General features: G+C 39.1%; 1 protein-coding gene across 11 annotated transcripts in view; it reads left to right on the top strand.

Annotated features, from left to right (window-relative positions):
- Positions 1 to 444: 444 nt before the first annotated feature.
- Positions 445 to 24,401, top strand: part of PPP1R12B (protein phosphatase 1 regulatory subunit 12B) — a gene marked incomplete at its 3' end in the record, with an annotated part of 222,463 nt that continues 198,506 nt past the window's right edge. The window contains exon 1 of one of the 11 annotated variants that reach the window (XM_081298889.1): positions 445 to 1,038. In XM_081298889.1, coding sequence (XP_081155015.1) covers positions 541 to 1,038 — 498 coding nt within the window. In that variant the 5' untranslated portion in view covers positions 445 to 540. The remainder of the gene's footprint in view (positions 1,039 to 24,401) is intronic. The other 10 variants (XM_081298890.1, XM_081298885.1, XM_081298883.1 and 7 more) reach the window with 10 other exon arrangements.

The raw sequence follows: 24,401 nt of genomic DNA, 5'->3' as shown, positions 1-24,401 counted from the left end.
GTCCAGTAACTTGTCTAAATATGTGAATTCAATTTGAATTCAAAGCTTAAGCTCTTGCCACTACACCTGGATGCGTTCTTTTAAATATCTTTTCTGGGCTCAGAATAAGTGTCATGTTGAAAATATTTATGTAATACATGTATTGCCTTATGTGTATGGATGCTTCTCTTCCTCACTCACATTCCCATTTACTGTGATTAATACATGTTAATAAAACTCTAGATTTAGAATCTGAACATGGAATCAAATCTTTCGGGGAGTATTTATTGCACTTACTGTGTAATTTATTCCACTCCCAAAGTAAGATTAGTTAGTAGTCATAACAAGAATAAACTACGACTCCCAAAATGCCTAGAGGGAGACGCTGACGCACGTCGGGGAAACGATTCCAGCTTTAGGGCAAAGGTGACCCCGCTGGGTCCCCTGGCGAAGAAGGGAAACAGCCGGTCCTCGCTTTTATTTCTGATGCATCCAGGGATATGTAGTTTCCCTTCGGCGAAGGGGTGCCCTTAGGGCGCGTCTCCTACTACAACTCCCGTGATGACCCGAGGCCAGGGCAGCGCCTGCGTGTTGAAGCCGAGCGAGCGCGCGGGCGGTGCTAGTGGCGGGAGAAGTAAAGATGGCGGTGCTGTGGTCTCCGCCTTCTGCTCCCGGCTGAAGCGCTCTGTGGGAGGCAGCGGCGGCAACCCAAGCCGCACAAACAGTCTAGTGGTGGTAGTTTTGGCAGCACCTGCCCAGGCCGGAGCCATGGCGGAGCTGGAGCACCTGGGCGGGAAGCGGGCAGAGTCGGCGCGAATGCGGCGGGCTGAGCAGCTGCGGCGCTGGCGGGGCTCGCTGACAGAGCAGGAGCCGGCGGAGCGACGAAGCACGGGGCGGCAGCCACAGACTAGGCGCGGGAGCCCCAGGGTCCGCTTCGAAGACGGCGCTGTGTTTCTGGCTGCCTGCTCTAGCGGGGACACGGACGAGGTGAAAAAGCTTCTGACGAGAGGTGCGGACATCAACACCGTCAACGTGGACGGCTTGACAGCCCTGCACCAGGTGACTACCTTTTCGGTCATATAGGCGTCCAGTCTCCTACGGACGAGCCCTTAGCCCTGTGATTCGCCTCGTGGAGAGTATTAGTGTCACCTCCGAGACCTCCTGTATGGACACTGCCTCTTCGGCCAACTCACTTTCATTATTGGTCATCTTCTTCCACTAATCAAGTCTTTTTCCTACCCCAGGGTCCCTACCTGAAGGAATTTTGTCACCCTGATGTTTGGTCAGTGTTTGTATTTCCCTCCCTCCAACTTGGGTTGTCATGGTTACTGGTGATTTGGTCCATGGTGTTATCCCTATAGATTAGTCGTCTTCCCTTCTATCTTGTTGGTGTGCCCACAAACAGTGTCACTTATATGCATAGTTAGTATCATTGTTTGATGTTCTTGCAGATAATTCAGTTTTGTGTTTGTGTGGCCCCATTATCCAATAACCTAGGTCCCTTAAAGAATAAATTCTTAGACTGGGTTAAGGTAAGCAGATCTTCTGAAACCACACCTTGTTTGGCTGATTTGCAGTGCTTAAAAAACAGTTTGTATCTTCTCCAGGCTATAGCTCCTAGAACACCCTTGACCTCATTGTTATGGGTGTCATATTTTCTTCCCAGCAATGCTACCTCCCCCAGGTTTCATGTGGAGAACTAAGCTAAGGAAGCCCTTCTGTTTGATACTTATAAAATAGACTTTCAATTTTTTTTCTAAAGCCTCTAGAAACGTGTGTGTGTGTGTGTGTGTGTGTGTGTGTGTGTGTATGATTGTAGATGACCTGACAGTTCTATGGTTGGTAATAACACTTTTGTTTCTCTCACTTATGCAACAATATTCTCTATATACCTGCTGTTATAAGTAACTCCACCCTCTTTCCCTAAGTGAACTTTATCAGTTATTTTGGTGACTGAGAGCTGGACACCCACTCTTAATCTTCCTTATTTTTCTCTTGCTGTCTGTGCAAAGTGAATGTGTTTGCATGAGAATCCACTTCTAAATAATAATTCAAGCTGGGCGTGGTGGTGCACTCCTGTAATCCCAGCCATTCTGGAGGCTGAGGCAGGAGAACCATAAGTCAGAGGGCAGCCAACTTTAGCGGAAACCTGTCTCAAAATAAAATAAAAAGGGCAGGGGATATAGCTCAGTGGTAAAATGTTTGCCTAGCATGTGTGAGGCCTTGGGTTTAATCTCTAGTACTTAAAAAAATGCAAAAACAAACCAGAAAACATGTCTTTATGTCAAACCACTTCCCTAAATACGTATGGCCAATGGCTTAAAATTGCTCCTTGCTGTTTTTGAAGCCCTTCTCTTTAAGGTACTTATCATCCTATTTTTAATCCATTTTTTTTCTGCCTCCAACAGTGGTGCACCTCAGCAGCCAATATTTGTATATTGCTTTGAGGTTTAAATGATTTCATAAGGCCAACCTCATGTGAACCTCAGTAGAGACTCTCTGAATTAAATGTGGCAAGTAAGTTGTTAGTCCCATTTTCCAGATAAGGAAATTGAAGTCCAGAAAAATTGTTACTAGTGCAAGTTAGAAAAGAGAAAATTGCTTGCAGGTATGGATTTTTCAGATTTAAATTGCAGAGCTCTATATACCACTGAATAAGTCACTGGGTATAAAATAAGATAGATCCTAAGTTAAATTTTAAACTTCAAATTTCTGAGGTTAATTTTGGAAAGGTTAATTCTTATTTTTTGAATGTATCCGTGATGTGAAGGAGATTGAGATTTGGATTCTGGAAATCATTTTATGGGTTCTAGAGGATAGAAAAATGAAATCTGGCTTTCTAATCCTTTTTTGAACCACCCTTCTATTGAACCACCCTTCTTTTTAGTGTAACTCAGTAATCTGTTTCTTTTAAAGTGATTGTGCTAGCTAGCTAAGTCTGGTTCTTCCCATACTCATTTTAATATCATTCTGAGTAAAGCATTTTCTTTGAGGTCACTCATGGTAGATCTTACCATTTCAGATTTTTTTGAGCCCTTCTACTGAGACTGAGTACCTTGGTGCCTTTCCTTCTCTCTTTCATTACCACTCCCAACTGTGAAGTGCAACATCTCGGTACGTGTTTCACATTTAATCAATCTCCACGCCGCCCCCTCCCAGCCCCTTCATGCAGTACCGAGGACTGAATCCAGGGGTATACTGCCACTGACCTGAACCCCCAGCCCTTTTTATTTTTTATTTTGAGACAGGGTCTTGCTAAGTTGCCCAGGCTGCCCTTGAACTTGTGGTTGTCCTGCCTCAGAGTCCCGAGTCACTGGATTACAGGTGTGTACCACTGCACCCAGCAGTAATTTCTTGAAATAGAAGAGGAAAGGGATGACCTGCAAATGCATTATAAACATTTCTTCACATCTGCAGGACTGGTAGTGAGTTGAACTGAATACGTATATTCAATACCAAATGAATTCAGCTAAAAATTAATATACTCAAAGATTTAAGGTCAAAGCAATCTTCTGTTGAAAAACCATCTTTTTGAATCAAGACAAGCCTCCATTATCTTGGAAACTTTGACAAATCATTTTACAAAGAGTTGCAATATGTTTTTCCATAATCTGAAGAACTTTTAAAGTACATAAAAGATGATTTTCAGAACATAAGAATGGAGCTGTGGGGGGCAGGGAGACTGGAGTTGTGGCTCAGCAGTAGAGCGCTCGCCTAGCATGTGGGAGGCCCTGAGTTCGATTCTCAGCACCACATAAAAATAAATAAACAAAATAAAGGTATTGTGTCCAACTATAACTAAAAAAACCCAAAAAACAAAAAAACAAAGAATGGAGCTGCCAGTCTGAGCCACCTACCTTACTACTGATTCACCTCTGCAACATTGAGAGTGAGTAGTAAAAAACGTCTGAATTATTTAGTTAAAATATCTGCCTGTTATATAAATATGGTGTGCATTATCTGGATAATTGATTCCTTTCTTTCCTTTGTTTTGGCCATGGTCACTTGATCAACTGTGAATTGTCATCTTGGAAGAAACCCCCATGTAATATTGGGGAATGATTTTTCTCCTTTTCTACAAGGAAACAGTAGACAATTTGCTCTTACTGCAGCTGTGATGCTACTTTTGACTTAAGAGACCTTTCTTTTTTGGCAGCCTTTGCTGAGACCACGAGGTGCTTGAGTCAAAGATAACAAGGTCCAGGAGGCCTATTAATAATACTTGAAATAGATGGGGATAAGACCTAACTCAAAGGTTAGACCAACTCTGAAGAAAGTGTTGGAAACTGAGGAAGACTAACTACATTTTGGGGAATAAATAAATTAAGATTTGGTATGTTTGATAGTTATTAATCTGATTGTATATACCTTGAAAACACTTATTTTCCCTCACAAAGAAATATCCATTTTATTTATGTAAACACATTACAAAGAAGAAAAGTGTATGCTAATAATTTCACGTGGACTGGTACTTTAAAATTTTGTTTATTTAGTAAGATTGATATCTTGATATCTTAGCATTAAAGTCTTGGGTGCTCTAGGCCTACACAGAGACTTTTAGGAATTATATCTACCAAATCATTGGGTTGTTGTAAAAGGCAAGTGCTTGCTTTCAGAAAGGAGATTTTCTTAAATTCATTAAAATGATTGCCTGCTTATTCTTTCAGCATATATTAGATTGGCACTTTTATCTGTGCTGGGTGTGGTGAGGGATTCTGATGTCAGTTCACATAGATCTTGTCACCAGCCCAGTCTGACCAGTCTTCATTTAGAGGGATACCACGGAGGTTAGAATGATTCTATACTTAGAAATGAACGTTGGCTTTGTAGTGGTCTCGGGGTCCAAGTTTTGACCTGCTGGGTCACTCCAGGCTGGAATTCAATCCATAGTAGCCTCTCTCATTTAGAGCTACCTCAATCTGACCTTGTAGTCTCAGGGAGGTTAAATTACATATTTCTCTGGAAGAGAGGTAGAGCTAGAAGCAGATGAAGAGAGGAGAATAGTCAGAGCCATTTATATTCAGAATGAGACAGAAGATGAAGATGGCAATGTGCTGAGTTCAATGTCAAATAGTATGCTATGTATGTTAACTTGTGTGAAAATGAAATTTGTCTTCTATTCCTTTCTCTTTTATTCCTAACTCATTATTTATTCTTATAATTTCATCTGTAAAGTGACTTTTGCCTTACCCTGAGTATTGATTTATTTTGCTTAGTGTCAGGACCCATGGCAATGTGGGATTCAGAAAATCCTCTTGTGCATCTACAACAGTTATTCATCATCAGTTATTGTAGTAGCTTACCTCTTCAGATTGGTTGATACAATGTATCAGACTGTGTTGGGCCCCTGGCCCCTTGCTGTATATTAGTTCAAGTTCCCATGTCATAGTAGACTTCAAAGCAAGATTTAGATATTAGGTTCTCCTGGATTTTTTTTTTTTTAAGTACAGTTGCAAATGAAATTCATTTGTTCCCTAGGTAAAGTTTTCTTCCCCATTCTTAAAGTCCTATCAAGTAACTATATATTGCAATTTGAGTTTTTAGAATATTCTTTGTGTTTTGAAATAGGCAGCTGTCCATCTATGTAGAGTAAGCATAATTCTGCTGAAGGTAAGGGGTTGGTAACTTAAAATTGTCATTATTTATTTTCATTTAAAAATTTTTAAAATTAAGATATACTTTATATGTGGTAAAGTTCACCCTTTTTATTATGAGTTTCATGAGTTTTGACAAAGTTTGTAACTTCTACTATACAAGATGTATAACTTTACCATTACTCTCACAATTTCTTTGTGCTCCTCTGTAGCCAGCCCCATCTACTACCTTAATCCATGGCAGCCATTCAAAAATTTTCTACCCTTGTCATCACAATGCCTTGTAGATCGAATTTGAATCTGTCTGCTTTCCTTTGCTGTGTTGCATTTATACTCATCTGTGTTGTTAACAATAGATAGTTGGTCTTTGCTGTTGAGTGATATTCCACCATATGGGTGTACACAGTTTGTTTATCTATTCATGGTTGAAGATATTTGAGTTATTTCCAGATTTTGGAAATAATAAATTAAGCTATTACAAACATTTCCATATATTTTTGTGTGAACATTTTTTAAAAATTTCATTTTGTTAGACCCCTAGGAGTGAGATAACTCAATCATGTGGTAATGAATGTTTAAGTTTTTAAGAAATTGCCAAACAATATTCCAAAGTAGCTTTACCATTGCATTCAAAACAGCAATGTACAAATTCTATTGGCTTTGCATTCTGTCTTAGTCAGCATGTGCTGCTATAACAAGGTACCAAAACATGTGGGCCTTAAACACAGACATTCATTTCTCCCAGTTTTGGAGGTTGAGAATCTTGAGATCAGGATGGCAGCAGAGTTCTTGGTGAAGTTCTTCTTTCTTGGTTTGCAGATAGATGTCTTCTTACTCCATTCTTACATGGTAGAGAGCAGAGTGAGTGAGTTCAGATTCTTGTGTGTCCTCTTATAAAATACTAATCTCATGGATTAGGGTACTACCCTCATGACCTAATTACCTCCCACAGGCCCTACCTTCTAATACCATTGTTTAGGATTTCAACAAATGAATTAGGAGGAGATACAAATATTCAGTCCATAACGCATCCTTGCCTACATTCAATATTGACCATTTTGTAAAAGCCGTTTTAATAGTTTTGTAGTCATATGTTTTTTAATCGTTTGGTAATGATACTGGCAATAATAGTAGTAGCAGCAATAGTAGTATTGGTAGCTCCTACTTATATACTGTAGGATTTATTCTGAGCCAGAGTCTATTCTAAGGTTTTAATTTATTAACTCACATGTAATACTCAGAACAACTCATGAGATAGGTACTTATGTTATTGTCTGGATTTTATAGAGTTGGAGAAACAGACACTGCCCAAGGCCACCAAGATTATAAGTGGCAGAGCTAGAATTTATTTAAGTCCAAGTGGTTTGGCTATAATGTTAGTCCATGCTTTTGATATTATATTTATACTCCCTCTTACTAGACTATATGGTCTTTCATTGTTTAAAAAAAAAACAAATGTAGAAAATGAAAGTTTAAAGAAAAAATTTAGAGTGAATCAAAATCAGGCTGCTTAGAGATAAATACCAGTAACATTTTATTATATTCCTTTCAGATGTTTTTCTTGAATGTTCATTATACTAAGTATACATAAGTATATAAATGAATATGTTTATAAAGTTGAAAACAAACACTTTATCTAATTTTTTTCACTTAATTTTTTGTAGTCATTTTCCCATATTAAATATGCTTTGCAAGTATTTTTAAAAATAGTTTTATGTGCTATAATGTATTTCTCTTTTCTTCTTCTTCTCCTTTATTTGTTTTTGGTACCAGAGATTGAACCCAGGTGTGCTTAACCACTGAGAAACATTCCCATGTCTTTTTATTTTTTATTTTGAGACAGGGTCTTGCTGTATTGCTTAGGGTCTTACTAAGTTGCTGAGGCTAGTCTTGAACTTGCAATTCTCCTGCCTCAGCTTCCTATGCTGCTGGAATAACAGACATGCACCACTGTGCCTAGCTATATATTTTTCTTGTTAGAAATTTTATTTGATTCTTCATATACAGCTTCTATTGAATGTCTCAAGGTAGGTTGTTAGTCTGTGCTAAAGTATATATGATAGACTTTCTACTCTCAAGAAATTTATGATCTGACTTGGAGACAGACAAAAATCTTCAGTACTCAAATTGCTGATTTTATGATACATACACAAGGATGTGCACATAACTAGAAGAACTAAGGAAGGTAGTATAGGACAGTAAATCAATGTGGGAAAAGAAATAGGAAGGAGTATGGTGTATAGGCTGAGGACACTGGGAAATCCTAATGGATATTTTTGGAAGGTCTGAGATGAGAGTGGGGATGACATCATCGGGGACTTTGAACTTCAAACATTGGCTCAGAAGGCTTGATGGATTTCTTGGTAGAGAACTTTTGGGTTTGAGCAGGGATGTAACCCAACCAAAGCAAAATTTTAAGACTATGAAGCTGCAGTTGGGTTTCAAAATGAATGGAAGGACAGAGATGAATGAACATGACAAAAAGAGTAATACAGTTGTAGCCTGTAAGTTTGAAAGAATTGTATTGTTCAGATAGAAATAGGATTCAGTCCATTACTGAATTGAGGTGCTCTGAAGACATCCAAGTAGATATACCCTTTTGGCCTTTATGTGAATCAAGGCAAGACATTGTTCTGTCTAGACTTTGATTTTCTCATATTTGAGATAGAGGTGAGAGTTGAAGCATTGAGTATAGAGAAAATAAAAAGAGAAAAGTAGGAAACACTATTTGGTGGTAGGAAGAAGATATAGAAATTCAAGTTAAAGCCATTGGAGGATGTGGTAGGGCTAATGAGTGTGCCCCCAAATGTGCCCTTGTCCTAATGCACAGAAGCTGTGGGTGTTTTACCTTACATGGCAAAGAATGTTGCAGGTGTGATTAAAATAAGGATGTTGAGATGAGGAGATTGTCCTGGATTACCTAGGTGAGTCCAATTAATCACAACAGTCTATATAGGAGGAAGGCAAGAGAGCAGAATCAGAAGTAGTGAAAGTAGGCAAAAGATTGGAGTGGTTTGAGGAAGGGGCAGTGAGCCAAGGAATGCAGATGGCCTCTTGAAGCTGAAACAGGCAAGTGGAACACAGATTCTCTCTTCAGAGCCTCCAGAAGGAGCCAGCAATCTGACTTTAGCCAGCGAAACTGCTTCTAGACTTCTGACTTCCTGAGAGCAAAATAATAAGTTTTTGTTGTTTTAACCCACCAAGATTGTGGTGACATGTTATAGCAGTTATAGGAAACTATAATAGAGAAGAGAACCCAGAAAGTACAGTGATATTGAGGAATGTTAAAGTGAGTAGCATAAGGAAATTGAGAAGGAGGCCTGAAAAAAGACTGTCGGATTTGGTAATTTATAACCTTTGAACAAGCAATTTCAGAAGAGAGATGTTATTTGGAGGCTATATAAAGGTGTATTTTTTTTTTTGTCTTATTAAGTATAACAAAATTAGTCTTTCTGTTGACTTCCGTAAGAAAAATAAAAGTTCTTTTCTCAATATGATTATAATTTAAACTTAAATTAAACTTTAAATTTAAATATATGACGGGCTCCTTGAAAGCTGATTTCTAGCTAGTTACAGTGGTTTTATTATGAGTTAAGAGTGTTCTAGGTTATTAACTTTATGAGTTAAGAATGTTTTAGATATTAACTAGGGACAGAAGGGTTATATCCCAGTTATTGATAGGCTGATTAGCTAGGTGAGTTAGGTTAGATTATTATTTTTCCCAGTCTGGTTTGCTCTGTTTTCCATTCATTTGTATTTTCACTGGAAGGCAGCCTTGAGAGAGAAGTGTTAGGGAGGTTAATGCCAATAAACAGTTTCTTCTGCCATTTATTCTCATATTTATTTATTGAATGTTTTCTCTATGCTTGATGCTGGGCTTTTTGTTACTTTTTACTGAACAGTAGATATATTTTAGAAACTAAACTAAATTTTGAGAATGGTCTGCAGAATAGCTGGTTCCCATTATTACTTGCAATATGAAATTGGCTACATGGTGATTTTTCTATTCCATCCTTCTGATTCTTGGATGTTGGTGTAGTATTATATTTATCAGTATTTGTGTATTCATCGGTATTCATCCATAAGGATGAAAATTATCATATTTATACCTTCTCTACATGGTAAAAGATGGGTCTTGGAGTCTCAAATAGATCTTTAGTGGTTTAACATAGTAATAATAAATCCAGATTAAAGATCTTGATCCGAATTTCATATTGGACTAGGAATTGAAACTTCATTAGGAGTGATAATTCATGGTTTGCTCAGTTTGTTTTGTTGTTATTGTTGTCTGTGAATGTGTTTTCTCCCTCTGCTTTCGAAGTCTAATTAAAAAAATAGTTTCTTAGATCTTTGACTGTAATGGGTTTGAGTAAATTTAGGGGCCTGAAGTTTTATCAGGCATGCAGATTTTTTTTTTTTCCCGTGAGGCACTTGACTTGGAAACCTGGAGTTTTAGTTCTCAATATTGAAAATTAATATGTATATGATTTCTAATGAAATATGGTATTTAACTGTAGTTTTGAATAGGTTTATGAAAAGTTTATAAATGGTTTTGTATCTAGTATATTTAAATGTTATAATATGAATACAATCTGTTGGACTCAATCTAATACAAATTTGGGAAAATATTTTACAATGCCATACTCTGAATATCCATGATATATCTGGCTTTTTTTTCTTTTTAATTTTTTTAGTTGTAGATGGACACAATATCTTTATTTTATTTATTTTTATATGGTGCTGAGGATCAAACCAAGTGCCTCACACATGCTAGGCAAACACTCTATCACTGAGCCACAGCCTTGATATGTCTGCTTTTATGTATAAATTTTGGGTCTAATGATCCACTTTATTTATTTTGTTTTGTAATGTTTTTATTGCCCAGTGCACTGGGGCATGCCTATAATCTCAGCAACTTGGGAGACTGAGGTGGAGGATTTTAAGTTTTAGGCTAGGCTTGGCAATTTAATGATACCCTTTATAATTATAATTTATAATTAGCATCTGGATGGCCATCTTAAGTGATAGCTGCCATTTTAAGGAAAAGGTTTCCCTTTCTCTTTCAAGGGGTTTCTGAGAAAGGCTCACTACTCCCTCATACCAACCCAATCCTTAACTGCCAGCATTAGGACCCACCCAGGACTCACCTGGCTCTGATTCCTGAGCCTCCCCCATAAAAGTCCCAGAACTCAGGCCTGTGTTGCCTCTCTCTCCTATAGAGAGATGGCCTTTATTTGTCAGCTCTGACAAATAAACTCTCGTGTGTATCTTTGCCTGGTCTCCATCTTTCATTTCTCGCTTACCCGTCTCTTGTTCCTTGCTTTCCTTTCATTTTGGTGCCGAAATCTGGGATCAGGTTCCCTAGTGTGCCTGCTCCCCTCTTTGAGAGTCACTGAGCATCCACGGGCACCAATCTAGATTCCATTGTGGGACCAGGCCCTCCATTCTGCTGAATGTCCTTTCTGCACCCACCACTGGACATTTCAGGTAAGACCCCTGTCTCTGGTTGACCTAAACGACTTACAGGTCCTGGGAAGTTGATCATCCAGCACTCCCAGGGTTACCATGTGGTTGGGGGCACCTCCAGCCGTAGCTTTCACAGCTCCGGCTGATCCCTACTGTGGACTGAGTCTGTAGGTGGTCTTTTATTTGGGTCCAGGGTTTTGAGGAAAAAATCACCGAGGATGATTGTGAGTTGTTCCTGGTGAGACTACCTCTCAGCCTTGGTTTACGGGCTTCTGCCCCTACTGCGTAGTCCTGGCCAGGTGCCCAAGTACCTAAGTGCCTCTTCAGTCTCCTGCCTCAATGCTTACCCAGCAGTGGTGACAACCCCTGAGCGTAATCGTCCTTTTGACTTGGTGATACTAGAGACTGGGGGATGCCCCACCTCTAAAATCACCTCCTACTTCTCACCTTGTGCGGTTCCTCATCCATTCCCTCTCAAAGTCTCCTAAGCTGCTTCCTGGCTAATCTAGAGTCTCTCTCTCTCATTCCAGACCTAAACTGCGAAAAACTTTTCCACTTGTACAATCATATCTGGCCTCAATATCATTTGGATAATGACTCTACATGGCCACTTAATGGCACTTTAGATCCCAGTCTTATCAGGGATCTTTTCAACTATTGTGAGCATTCAGGAAAATGGAAAGAGATATCATACATTTAGGCCTTCTCCTTTCTACATTCTAAGCCCTCTCTCTGCAACTCTTGCTCTCCTATACAAGTCCTTTTAGCTCTCACCTCCCCTACGCCTGATTCCAAAGGGACACAAGATCCTACCAGGACTCCTTCTCCTTCTCCTTTGACCAAGTGGATGAGCCCCCACCATACCACAATTCTCTTTCTAATGAAGCCTCCATAGCAACTGTCCCTTCGGCCCCTCCTCCTGCCACACGCTCACGGACTGCCACTGCTCAACTCGCATCTCTGTGTCCTCTACCTGAGGTGACTGGGGTAGATGGTGTAATCCGGGTTCATGTACCTTTCTCTTTGTCAGATCTTTCACAGAAAAGCAGCTTGGGACTTCAAGTCCTACCACATATATCAAAGAGTTTCAATATCTGACTCCATCATATAATTTGACCTTCCATGATGTCCATATGATCTTGTCTAACACCCTCCTACCAGAGGAGCGTAGGCGAGTTTGGGAGCAAGTTAGAAATTATGCTAATGAGGTACATCAGACCTCCCATGCCCATCTGATTGACACTGAAGCAAATCCCTGATTGGTACCCCAATTGGGATTATAATTTGCATAGAGGAGTAACTCGGAGAAACCAATTCATTACTTACCTTATGGCAGGACTTAGAAAGGCAGCCCATAAGGCTATCAATTATGAAAGACTCCAGGAACTCTTCCAAGCTAAGAATGAAAACCCTTCAACATTTTTAGACAACCTAACCAAGGCTTTATTACAATATACTAATCTGGATCCTGAGACTCCAGGTGGGAGACCACTACTAATGACCTACTTTTTCTCCCTGAGTTTCCCCAATATTAAGGCCAAACTAAGGTACCTCGAGAGGGGGCCCCTAACTCCACAAGCTGAGGTTCTAGAAGTGGCCTTTAAGATGTGTAACGAGAGAGAGATGAGAAGGCCCAGAAGCAGGAATATCAGATACTCGCTCAAGCTGTCCATCTGGCCTTAGCATCTGACCCTGGTTCCACTGGACCGTAGAAGAGTCCCTCAGGATCAACCAGACTCTGTTTTAAATGTGGTCAGACAGGTCACTGGGCCTGTACTTGTCTTAAGCTTCGCAAGCCTCTGGACCCTTATCCTAAATGCCATCAGAAGAGACACTGGGCCGTTGACTGTCCCTGAGCCTGTAGTGGCTCCCAGCCTTCTGGTCCTTCTGGTTCCCCTTTCCAACTCTTAGGACTGGCTTCAGAGGACTGACAAGGCCCAGGTCCCCGTCACCCGACCACTACCATCACTACTATCATGGGAACCCAGGGTAACTGTGTATTTCAGGTAGGCCTGTCTCCTTCCTCCTAGACACCAGGGCTACATATTTAGTCTTCAAGGAGTTCTGGGGGCCTACTACTCGTTCTATCACCTTTATTGTCCAGGTAGAGGGTAAACCTTACCAATCCTCACAGACACCTAGACTTGTTTGTGCTTTTGGCTCTCTAATTTTTACTCATCCTTTTTGGTCATTCCACAGTGCCCTATTCCCCTTATGGGAAGGGACATCCTCATAAAGTTGGGGGCTATGCTTTCCTTCTCTCTTCATATATCCTTCTATCCAGACTCGCCTGCCTCTCCCCTGATCCTCACCCTTGCCTTGGGACCATCGCCTATTCCATCTGCCAGTGCCTTACCATGGCCCCCTTCCAAGGTGGACCCTACTGTCTGGGATGTTTCAAGTCCTTCTATCACCTCACACCACAAGCCCATTCACATCTGTCTCAAAGACCCCTCCATTTTCTGGCCCAATCACAATGCCTACTCTCCCAGCAAAAACTCCTAGGCTTACAGCCAATCATTCAAGACCTTTTGTGACAGGGATTCCTTAGATTTACTCATTCCCCTTATAACACCCTCATCTTGGCAGTAAGAAAACTTAATGGTTCCTACTGCTTGGTCCAAGACCTTCATTCCAACAACTCGGTGGTCATCCCAATCCATCCCCTGGTAACCAATCCTTATACCCTTCTCTTCGCCATTCCTTTTGGGACCTCTTACTTCTCATACTAGACCTGAAAGATGCCTTCTTCTCTGTTCCCCTCCATTCTGATTCTCAAGACATTTTCACCTTTACATGGCAGACCCTGAGTCTTATAACTCCACTCAGCTAACGCGGACAGTTCTCCCCCAAGGGTTCCAGGACAGCCCTCATATCTTCAGACAGGCCTTAGCTAAGGACCTAGCATCTCATTCAGTCTTTGGTGCCACAGTATCTTGATGACCTCCTTTGTAGCCCCTCCTTTGAGGTGTCATCAGGACACCTGTAAACTTCTTAACTTCCTTTCTACCCATGGCTATAGGGTTTCTCCATCCAAGGTACAGCTTTCCTTGGCAATGATAACATACCTAGGCCTCCTCCTGACCCCTACACACAAAGCCATTATGGTTGATAGAAAGGTCCTTATCACTAATATACCAATGCGCTCTACTAAGAAAGAAATTCTTTTCTAGGTGTGGCGGGATTCTTCAGAGCTTGGATTCCTAACTACTCTAAGTTGGCTAAACCTCTATGTGATGCAGCCCAGGGCTCACTCTCTGAACCCCTATTGCACTCTGTTACAAAGTCCTTCACCAGGCTCCAGCAGGCCCTCCTCCAGGCCCCTGGTCTCTCTCTCTCCCACACCCATTTCACCTTTACATGGCTAAAAAGCAGGGATTTGCTCTAGGGGTCCTCGTACACATGCTAGGGCCAAGCTTTGCCCCTGTGGCTTATCTGTCAAAAGGTCTTGACCCTATTGTTCAGGGATGGGCCCCCTGCCTATGAACATTGGCCACAGCCTCTCTACTCACTAATGAATCAAAGAAACTCACCTTTGGGGCTCCACTCACCATCCTGGCTCCCCATCACCTAAAGGAACTGCTCACCTGCAAGGGCTTACATTCCTTACCTGCCTGCCACCTTTTATCTCTACAGGTTTCCCTGGTGAAAGATTCCAATCTTACTTTCCACACATGCTCACCTTTAAACCCTGTTATTCTCCTCCCTGTTCCTCAGGACTCTTCCATCTCTTCTTCTCTTACCCATTTATGCATTGAAACTCTGGAGGAGCTTCTTCGACATCCCTCCCACATACAGGAAGGCCCCTTGTTCCAGGCAACATACACATGGTTCACAGATGGCTCCTCCTTCCTTCTGGAGGGAGTTTGTTGGGCAGGGTATACTATAGTCTCTCTAACCTCAGTTGTGGAAGCAGCGTCCCTCTCCAATAATACATAGAATCAGCAGGTTGAGCTTATTGCCCTCATTAGAGCCTTCACTTTGGCTCTCTCAGTGTCTACACTGACGGTAAATACGCTTTCCACATTCTTCTCCCCCACTCTGCTATTTGGAAGGAGTGCAGATTCCTTACCACCAAGGGAACTCAATTACTAGTGCCCCCTTTATCTCTGGTCTCCTTCAGGCCTCAAAACTTCCCACTACCATTGGAATCTCACATTGTAAATCCCATCAGACAGACACCTCCTCTGTGACACTTGGCAACCACAAGGCAGACTCTGAGGTGATGGCTGCCGCCCTCTGACAGCCTACTCTACCTGCAGTCCTCTGCCTTTCTAGTTCCTCTACGGATTCTTCCCTACCTGACACTCAACAGATGCTTACCTTCCTTCACAACTTCTTTCACCCTAACACCACATCTTTTAAACAGTTTCTCACTTCCCACCTTAAACTCTCTCCAGAGGACCTACAATTTCTCTCTACCCTCTCTGCCTCCTGTGAAGTTTGCCAAAAAAACCAACCCTACCTCCAATCTTCACCCACCTGCCTTCCCTTTACACCAGGCTAGGGAACATCTCCCTTGCTCTGATTGGCAGATGGATTTCATTCATATCCCCTGGTCAGGCGGTACAAATTTCTCTTGGTACTTGTCTACACCTTCTTGGGATGGCTCAAGGCTTTCCCTACCACCAGTAAATGTGCCTCAACGGTGGCCAACATCCTTGTTGAACACATTCTTCCCCGATTGGGGCTCCTCTCCTCGCTCCAGTCTGATAATGATCCTGAATTCACTTCCCATGTTTCACAGTTTGTAGCTAAGGCACTCAACATCGCCTGGCATTTTCATATCCCCTACCATCCCCAGTCTTCTGGCAAGGTGGAACGTACCAACTAGATCTTGAAGAACAGTTTCACTAAACTGTCCCTTGAATTACATTTAGATTGGACTAAACTCCTTCCCTTCGCTCTTCTTTGGTTACAAGCCCTCCCAAAGAAGCCACTCAACATCTTCCCTTTTGAGCTTCTATATGGATGGCCTATCTCCCTGCTCAGCTCACGTCTCTGATTCTCCACTACCCTTGCTCCTCATCTTTTCTGGCCCCTTCTTGAATAAATTAGAAACCTTCTTTGGCAATACAGTAATGCTATTCTGGCAAAGCCTAGTTCTGCCTCTTTCCCTTCTCCCACTCTGTCTCCTGACAAATTGGTACTTTTTAACCCCCCAGAAGGCCTCCCTCTTCCTCTCAACTCTCTGCAAAATGGACTGGACCGAAGGGCATTTCTGAGAAGGGCTCACCACTCCCTCATACAACCCAGTCCTTAACTGCCAGCATTAGGACCTGTCCAGGACCTGCCCAGTTCTGATTCCTGAGCCTCCCCCATAAAGGTCCATAAAGGTCCCAGCTCTGACAAATAAACTCTCCTGGGTATCTCTGCCTGGTCTCCATTTTCATTTCTCGCTTTCCCATCTCTCATTCCTTGCTTTCCCTTCATTCTGTCTCTAAATAAAAAATAAAAAGGGGCTGAGACATAGAGTGCCCCTGGGTTCAATCACCAGTACTGGTGGGGTGGGGTGGGGTGGGGTGGGGTGGAGGAAGCATCAAGGAGGATAAGAAGGAAGAGCTGACAATAATTAGTATCCCTGAGTAAGTGAGGATGATGGAAGGTAGCTAGAGCCCTGATCTTTTCTGGCATCCTCCTCCTGAACTACCTCTGTTATTATTTTATTATTATTATTTGTACCAAAGTTAAAACAACAACAACAACAACCCCCAAACCCCTTTTTATTGTGGAATACTTTAAAGCACAAAACAGGAATGGAATGGTCTAATTCTCAAAAGTTACTAACTCTTTGTGTTGAGCTTCAAATCTTATTTCATTTATAGGTCCTCCTACCTCATCCCCAGTATAGTAGATTATTTTATAGCCAATCACAGACATAATTGTATTTATTAATATTTCAATATGAATTTCTAAAAAATTTAAACTTCTAATCTATGAGTTCTTCCTTTTTTTTTTTTCTCTGTATCTTATTTATTGAAAAACTAGGTTGCTTGTACTCTGGTTCTCACAATCTGGGTTTTGTAGACTGCTTGCTTGTGATGTTAACATGTTCCTTTGCCCCTGTGTGTTTTGTAAACTGGCAATTATATCTGGAGATTTGATCTGATTCAGGTTTAAATGTTTTGGCAAGACCCTATCACAGGTGATGGTATACACTTCTATCAGGAGGCACATGATGTGTAGTTGTCTCTTTCCTTGTGATTTAGTACCATTGATGACCTAATAGAATTTTGAAACTTCAAGTCAATCTTGATTTGATCTGAATTATAGTAAATAACTGTTTCTTCTTCTGTTTATCACAGCTCTTTGTGTTGAGCTTCAAATTGGGATACCAACAATCAGATAAAACAAATATAAATTGTGAAAATTTTGAGAAAAATGGTTAATATTGTGTTAGACAGCTTTTTATTGCTGTGACCAAAATACCTGACAAGAACAACTTAGAGAAGGGAAAGTTTATTTGGTCACATGGTTTCAGAGTTTCATATAGTGGTTGACTAACTCCCAGATCTAGGCCCCAAGGTGGAGCAGAAAATCATAGTGGAAGGGCAGGTGGAGGAAAGCTGCCCAGCTTATGGCAGCTGGGAAGCAGAGTGAGTAAGAGAGGAGCCAGAGACCAGATAAAGTCCAGGGGATCTACTGACTGGATGTACTTCCTCCAGCCATGCCCCACCTGCCTGTAGTTACTGCCCAGTAGTCCATTCAAATAATCTATCACTTGCACTAATCTACTGATGAGGTTATAGCCCCATGGCCTAATCATTGCTTAAAAGCCCTATCTCTGAATTTAGCTGTATTAGGGATCTTGCTTTCAACAAAACAAATTCTTAGGGATCATTGAATGTCCAAACCATAGCATATAGGTATAGTGTGCTGACTGTTACAAAGCTTGTTATGATACCTTACATTTAGATTAGTGAGTGGCCTTTGTATGTAAATTTTGGTCAGAGATGACAATGGAATAAACTTTCTCTGCAATCTTTCATCTGTTCCATTCACTCTTTTTTAAAAAAAATATTTTTTTAGTTATAGGTGGACACAGTATCTTTATTTTATTTTATGTGGTGCTAAGGATTGAACCTAGTGCCTCACACATGCTAGGTGAGTGTTCTACCTCTGAGCCACAATCCCAGCCCCTGTTCCATTCATTCTTAACTGAAGTTTCTCTTATTTTGAAATATTGTTCCAGATTTCAGTTTGATAATATTGTTTCCTGACACCCTAGGCAACCAACCCATTATGAAAGAAAATTTAAAAGGACAGGATCCAGAGAACACTAAGAAAGTTAACTTGCCAGTGTAAGGAGAAGAGAGAGACTGCTTTCCAGGCACCCGCCTTAAGGGAGAAGTCAGGAGAGAAGACTGTCCATTCTAATTGTATCAATTTTAGGCTGTGAACCATGGGCACATGATGGACTTGACTTAGAAAATGGAATTGACTTTTGGAATATTCATATGGAGATTGAGTTGGCTGACTTTGTATTGTGCTCTTTGAGGCTAAGGAGAAATACGACTTTCTAATTTCATCAAGGTACATATGGTTTTATGAACTGTGTTTTATTTATATATGGGCATTTAATGAGAGGTAGGTTTACTTTTTTTTCAGCTTCTTTCAATACTTTTTGTCAGATTTCTTTTTTTTAAAGTTAGTTTTTTTATTTTTTTAAGTCGGTGACCCAGGTATGCAATGTCACTCTAAAGTGCCCAAACAGATTTTGTTTGGATTCTATAAACACAGCTTCATTTTTAATAAGCATGACTCTTGTATTGATTTTCCTCCCCATGTTTAGATTGTTACCTCCTTGACAGAAAATAGCATGAAAAGTGAGGTCAAAATAATGACTCACCTCATTATAAATCACTATGGGTAATGGAAAGTGATTTTGAAGGATGACCATGCTGCACTCCATCTGTTGAGAATCATTTCACCTGTTGGAGTGTTCCTGTTGCACCGAGACCCAAGTGAGATACTTGTCTATTCATGTCTCATCAATTGCCATGTTGAGCTAATAGCAGAATTTTACTGCTAGAACTCTAAAGTGCTTAATAGATATTTAAAACAGAACTAATTTTCTGGGAAGAATAGAGATTGTTTGCTTCATCTCTTTGCTATAGCCAGTTCATGACAAGGTCATCACAGCTGAAGAGGGTTTTTCTTTTCTTTTCTTTTTCTTTTTCTTTCTTTTCTTTTCTTTTCTTTTTTTTTTTTTTTTTAGGTTTTTGTTTTTGAGATGAGGTTTTGCAGTATTGCCCAGGCTGGTCTTGAACTCCTGGGCTCAAATGATCTTTCCACTTCAGCCTCCCAAGTAGCTGGGACTACAGGCACATCTCAATTGAATTTAAGACAGATTTCTAAGGGCTTTTATAAAACAGGGATATAACTTTGAAATATAATAAACTTTGTCTCTCTATTCATTATATAAGTCACTGTGAGGTAGATATTATTATTATTATTTAGTATCAGAAGAGAAATTTCCTGTCCTCTTCCCAGAATGAACTTTTGTGGTTTGACTATTCAAAAATTTGAGTGATCTTTTATTCGTGTGTGTGTGTATTTGCTATATATTTATTGAGTATTTCCTAGGTGCCTGATCCTGTAGTAGATATTGGGATGCAAATAAATCATAGCCCCACTTTCAGGGATCCCACAGTTATTGAGAAACTCATAGTTAAAAAGATATAATCTGGTCTGTATTCCTCCTGTTGAATATTGATTCCATTTGCTATTAATCTATTCATAGTAAAAGTGAAGAAATAGTATTGATTATATTTGCCTTTATATATTTTAAGATAATGAAGTCATAGTCATTAGTTTTCTCTAATCCAAGGTAAATGTGTCCATCCTTGAATTTAAGACCAATTTACAAATCATTAATCATTTTGTTATATCTCTGGATTTCTAAGATCTCCAGTTCCCTTTGGGCCCACTGGCTCAGTGAGAAGAGACAATAATGTCTTTAGCTCTGGGAACCATCCCCAGGGTGAAAGTCTGTTATAGGACCACTTAAAAGTACATAACAGATTGTAGGACTATCCATATACATTTTTTTATTAGAAGATTATCAAGTTTCCAGGATATTACAGCAAAAAGAACATTAGAGGGTGCCTGCCATCTGATCCACTTCTGTCATTTTACAAATGAGAAATATGAGGCCCAGAAAGAAGCTAAAGGAATACCTTAAGGATAGCACAGAAATAACATATAATTAAATGTTCTAATTGTAAAACAAATATCAGATTTTTGCTTGATATTCTTTTCTATGAATTTGTAGTTGTTTGCAAATCAGTTTGAGAAAAGCAAAATGTTCTTTAAATTCTTTTGAAGAACTTTTGAAGAAAAAATGATACCTTACAGTTGTATTTCTGTTTCAAAAACCTCAATATAACAGAGGCATTGTGGATAACAACTCATATTCCACGAGAACTTGTCTAAGTGTTCTTGATTTATTCTATATCTACTGCTAAGCAACAAGATAACATGTAAAATTATTTAAAAGAAAAATCAATTATTATGAATATCACTCTAACATCAACTATTTTATTTGTCTTAGTGTTTTTTTCAGGTCACCTTGGTTTTTACAGATATTTTAACATAATTGAACTTATGGTGTTCATAAGTATCACTAAGTTCTATTGTTTACCAAGTATTGCATTATGCATTTTACTTTCTAAAAATTATCTTTACATCAACAGTTCTTCTAAATATATGGTATTATTCCATGTAATGATGAGAAAGAAGAATCAGAGAAGGTAACGTGTGCTAATCTCAGAATCATATTCAGAGGTCACAGGGCTATTTGAAGTCAGGTCTCTGACCCAGAAACTTCTAGTCTTCTTTCTAGGTTACACTAATTTTCTGAAATTCTGGTTAACCTCTCCAGTTAGATTAAAGCCATTTTAGATACATAGTTTTTTAGAGGTAGATTTCTTTTAGCATTCAGTATTGCTCCTGTAATGTTTTATATTATCAGAATTCTACATCTATTCAGTGTAGAATACTGGCTAAAACATTGCTTCTGTATTTTTTTTTGTGTCATGGTGTACACAGAAAATGATATGATATTGTATAGCACTGGGGGTGAACTGGAGGAGATTCGGAAGTTTGGGGTGTGTGTGTGTGTGTGTGTATTTTTTAATTTTATTTAATTTTTTTTTTGTAATGAGATATTGAAAGTTGAACTCAGGGGCACTCTACCACTGAGCTAAATCCCAAACCTTTTTTGTTTTTAATTTGGAAACAAGGTCTTGCTAAGTTGTTGAAGCTGGATTTCAGTTTGGAACCATCCTGCCTCAGCTTCTGAATAGCTGGGATTACAGGTGTGTGCCATTGTGCAGGGCTTCAGTGTCTTATTTTTAATACATTTTATCATGATTATATTAAGAAAATACAAAGAAGCTGGGTGCAGTGATGCATACCTGTAATCCCAGCTACTCAGGAGGCTGAGGTAGGAAGATTGCAACTTCAAGGCTGGTCTGGTTAATATAGTGAGACTCTGTCTCAAATTTTAAAATAAAAAAGGCTGGAGATGTACCTCAGTGCATGAGATACTGGGTTCCATCCCTATTACTGCAAGGAAAAAATAAAATCAGATATTGAACAATAAAATCAAAATCTATAAACAGTAGATAAATCGATGTAGCAATCAAGAGCTACAAATTTAGTTGTTTTATTTAGGAATACCTAATAATGGGAAAATCGATTAAATTAAAAAACAATGTATTTTTTAAAATTTATCACTTTTTTATTGCTATTCCTATGGATACAATTGTATTACGTTTGTGTCTGGAATAGCTGGCATTAGATTCTTCAAATGTTTATTCTCCACCTCATTTATTCTCCACAACAGCATACATTAATGGAGTATTTGGTTATTTATGACTACATTCAAAGAGAGAGATTTATTATTTTTCTTAATAGCACTTAAAGAAGCAGGCAGAGCAGAAATTATATTTCCATTTTATAGACCAAAATATTGGGCCTTAGAAGATCTAAAGTGAATCAGTAGCAATGTGGGGCCTTCTAATCCCAAATTTCACTTTCTTTCCATCATGTCACATGGCATTTTTTCCCCCACATTTTTTATGGGTGCATTTTAGTTGTACATACTGATGGGATTTGTTGTTACAAATTTGTGTACATAATACACAATATAACAGTGCAGTTTGGTCAATATCACTCCCCAGCATTTTCCTCTCCACCTCCTACTCTTTGGTTCTTTTCCCTCACTTATCTCCCTTTGATCTTCATGAGAGCTGCCCCCACCTTTCTTTTCCTTTTCCCGCTCTAGCTCCCCATATGAGAGAAAATGTATGACCCTTGACCTTCTGAATTTGACTTGATTTGCTTAACATAATGTTCTCTAATTCCATCCATTTTCCTGAAAATGACAGAATTTCATTTTTTTTCTGTATGGCTGAATAAAACTCCATTGTGTATATATACACCACATTTTCTGTATCCATTCATCTGTTGATGAACACCTAGGGTGGTTCCATAGTTTGATGCTATAAAGTGGGTATGTATGTATCACTGTAGTATGATGGCTTTGATTCTTCTGGATAAATACCAAGGAGTGGTATAGCTGGATCATATGGTGGTTCATGCCTGGTGTTTTGAGGAAATTCCATACTGATTTCCATATTGGTTGTACTAATTTACAATCCCATCAACAGTAAAAGTGTTCCTTTTTATCCATATGTTCTCCAGCATTTATTATTATTTGTATTCTTGATGGCTGCCATTCTGACTGGTGTGAAATGAAATCTCAGTGTAACTTTGATTTGCAGTTTCCTGATTGCTAATAATGTTGAACATTTTTCACATATTTATTAACCATTTGTATTTCTTTTGAGAGGTATCTAATTCATTTGCCACCTTATTCATTGGGTCATTTGTGTGTGTGTGTTTTTTTTTTGGTGTAAAGTTTTTGAGTGCTTTATATATTTTAGATATTAATCCTCTTTCAGAAGAGTAGCTAGCAAAGATTCTCCCACTGTTCTTTACATTCCTAATTGTTTCCTTAGCTGTGTGAAAGCTTTTAATTTGATGCCATCCCATTTATTAGCTCTTGGCATTATTTTACATACGTGCATACAAAACATAGAACTTCACTGCTATAAAAAAAGTAGGCTAAAATAAAAATATAGACTAAAGTGATTCAACAGGACAAACAAGTGAAGGGGCATACATAGAGTTACTATATATGCTCTCTGGCAATGAAACTGTGCATAGTTTTATGTACCAAAATTATAATTAGGAATTTTATAGAGAGAAAACCATATAAATTAAATATAATTTTACACAGGTTCAATTTTTACTTGGTTGCAAAACTTTTTAAATAACAATATAAAATTTCATTCAGAAGATCTTTATATCACATTTATAACCTATTTGTAGAATAATACATGATTGAGACAATATGATATAAAGTTACCAGTAAACACTTAGTAAATATTGACTTAACTATGTTGTGTTAGTAAAACCAAGTGATAAAGATTATGAGCTTTGGAATCAGATATACCTGGGTTCTAATCCTGGTTTTGCTACTTACGTAAGTTTTATGTAAGCTGCCTGAGCACAGTGCACTAAGTCCTAAGATGAAGACAAAACTCTTTAACTAGGCTCACTGTGACCCACCAGCATTATACCATCTGGTTTCCCCTGTTGTGTCTCAGATTTTGTCTTTCCTTTCTTCAGCCTACTCTAAGATTTTCCTTGTTTTTTGAAAACTGGCTGTTATTCCTGCTCAAAGGCCTTGCATTTGTTATTTCTTCTGCCTTGAAGATTCTTCCATCAAATACTCACCTGTTTTACTTTTTACAGGTCTTTAACTGATGTCACTTTTGCACTGAAGCATTTCCTGGCCATCCTATCTAAAAATTTTAGATGAACTTTTCTCACCTTCTCATTTAAAAAAAAAAAAAAAAGAGATATACTTTAGATATAGCAAAATGCATGGAACTTAAATCTGCAGTTTTAATGGGTTTTGACAATGTATCCAGCCATATAACTAACACTCAAATCAAGAAGTAGGACATTTTTGCCACCCTTAAAAGTTCTACCCACACCCTCTCCTTTCCCCCAGGCAATCATTGTTTTGTTTCTATCATTCTAAGAATTCGGTTTTGCTGTTCTTAAATAGAATATAAATACGTACTCTTTCATGTTTGTTTTCTTCATCTGAACGTGTTTCTGACATTTACCAAATTTTTGTATAGTTAATTCATTTTTATGACTGAGTAGTAGCCATTGTGTGAATATTCCATAGTTTAGCCTTCTGTTCATTAACATTTGGGTTCTTTTCTTCTCTTTCCTCCTTTCATTTCGTTTTCTTCCTTCCTTTTTTTTTCTTTCTTTCAT

Source organism: Spermophilus citellus (genome assembly GCF_964194105.1).
Source record: "Spermophilus citellus genome assembly, chromosome: 6".
Lineage (NCBI taxonomy): Eukaryota > Metazoa > Chordata > Mammalia > Rodentia > Sciuridae > Spermophilus > Spermophilus citellus.
The sequence above is the reverse complement of the archived record's forward strand: the minus strand, read 5'-3'. Positions and strand labels throughout refer to the sequence as shown.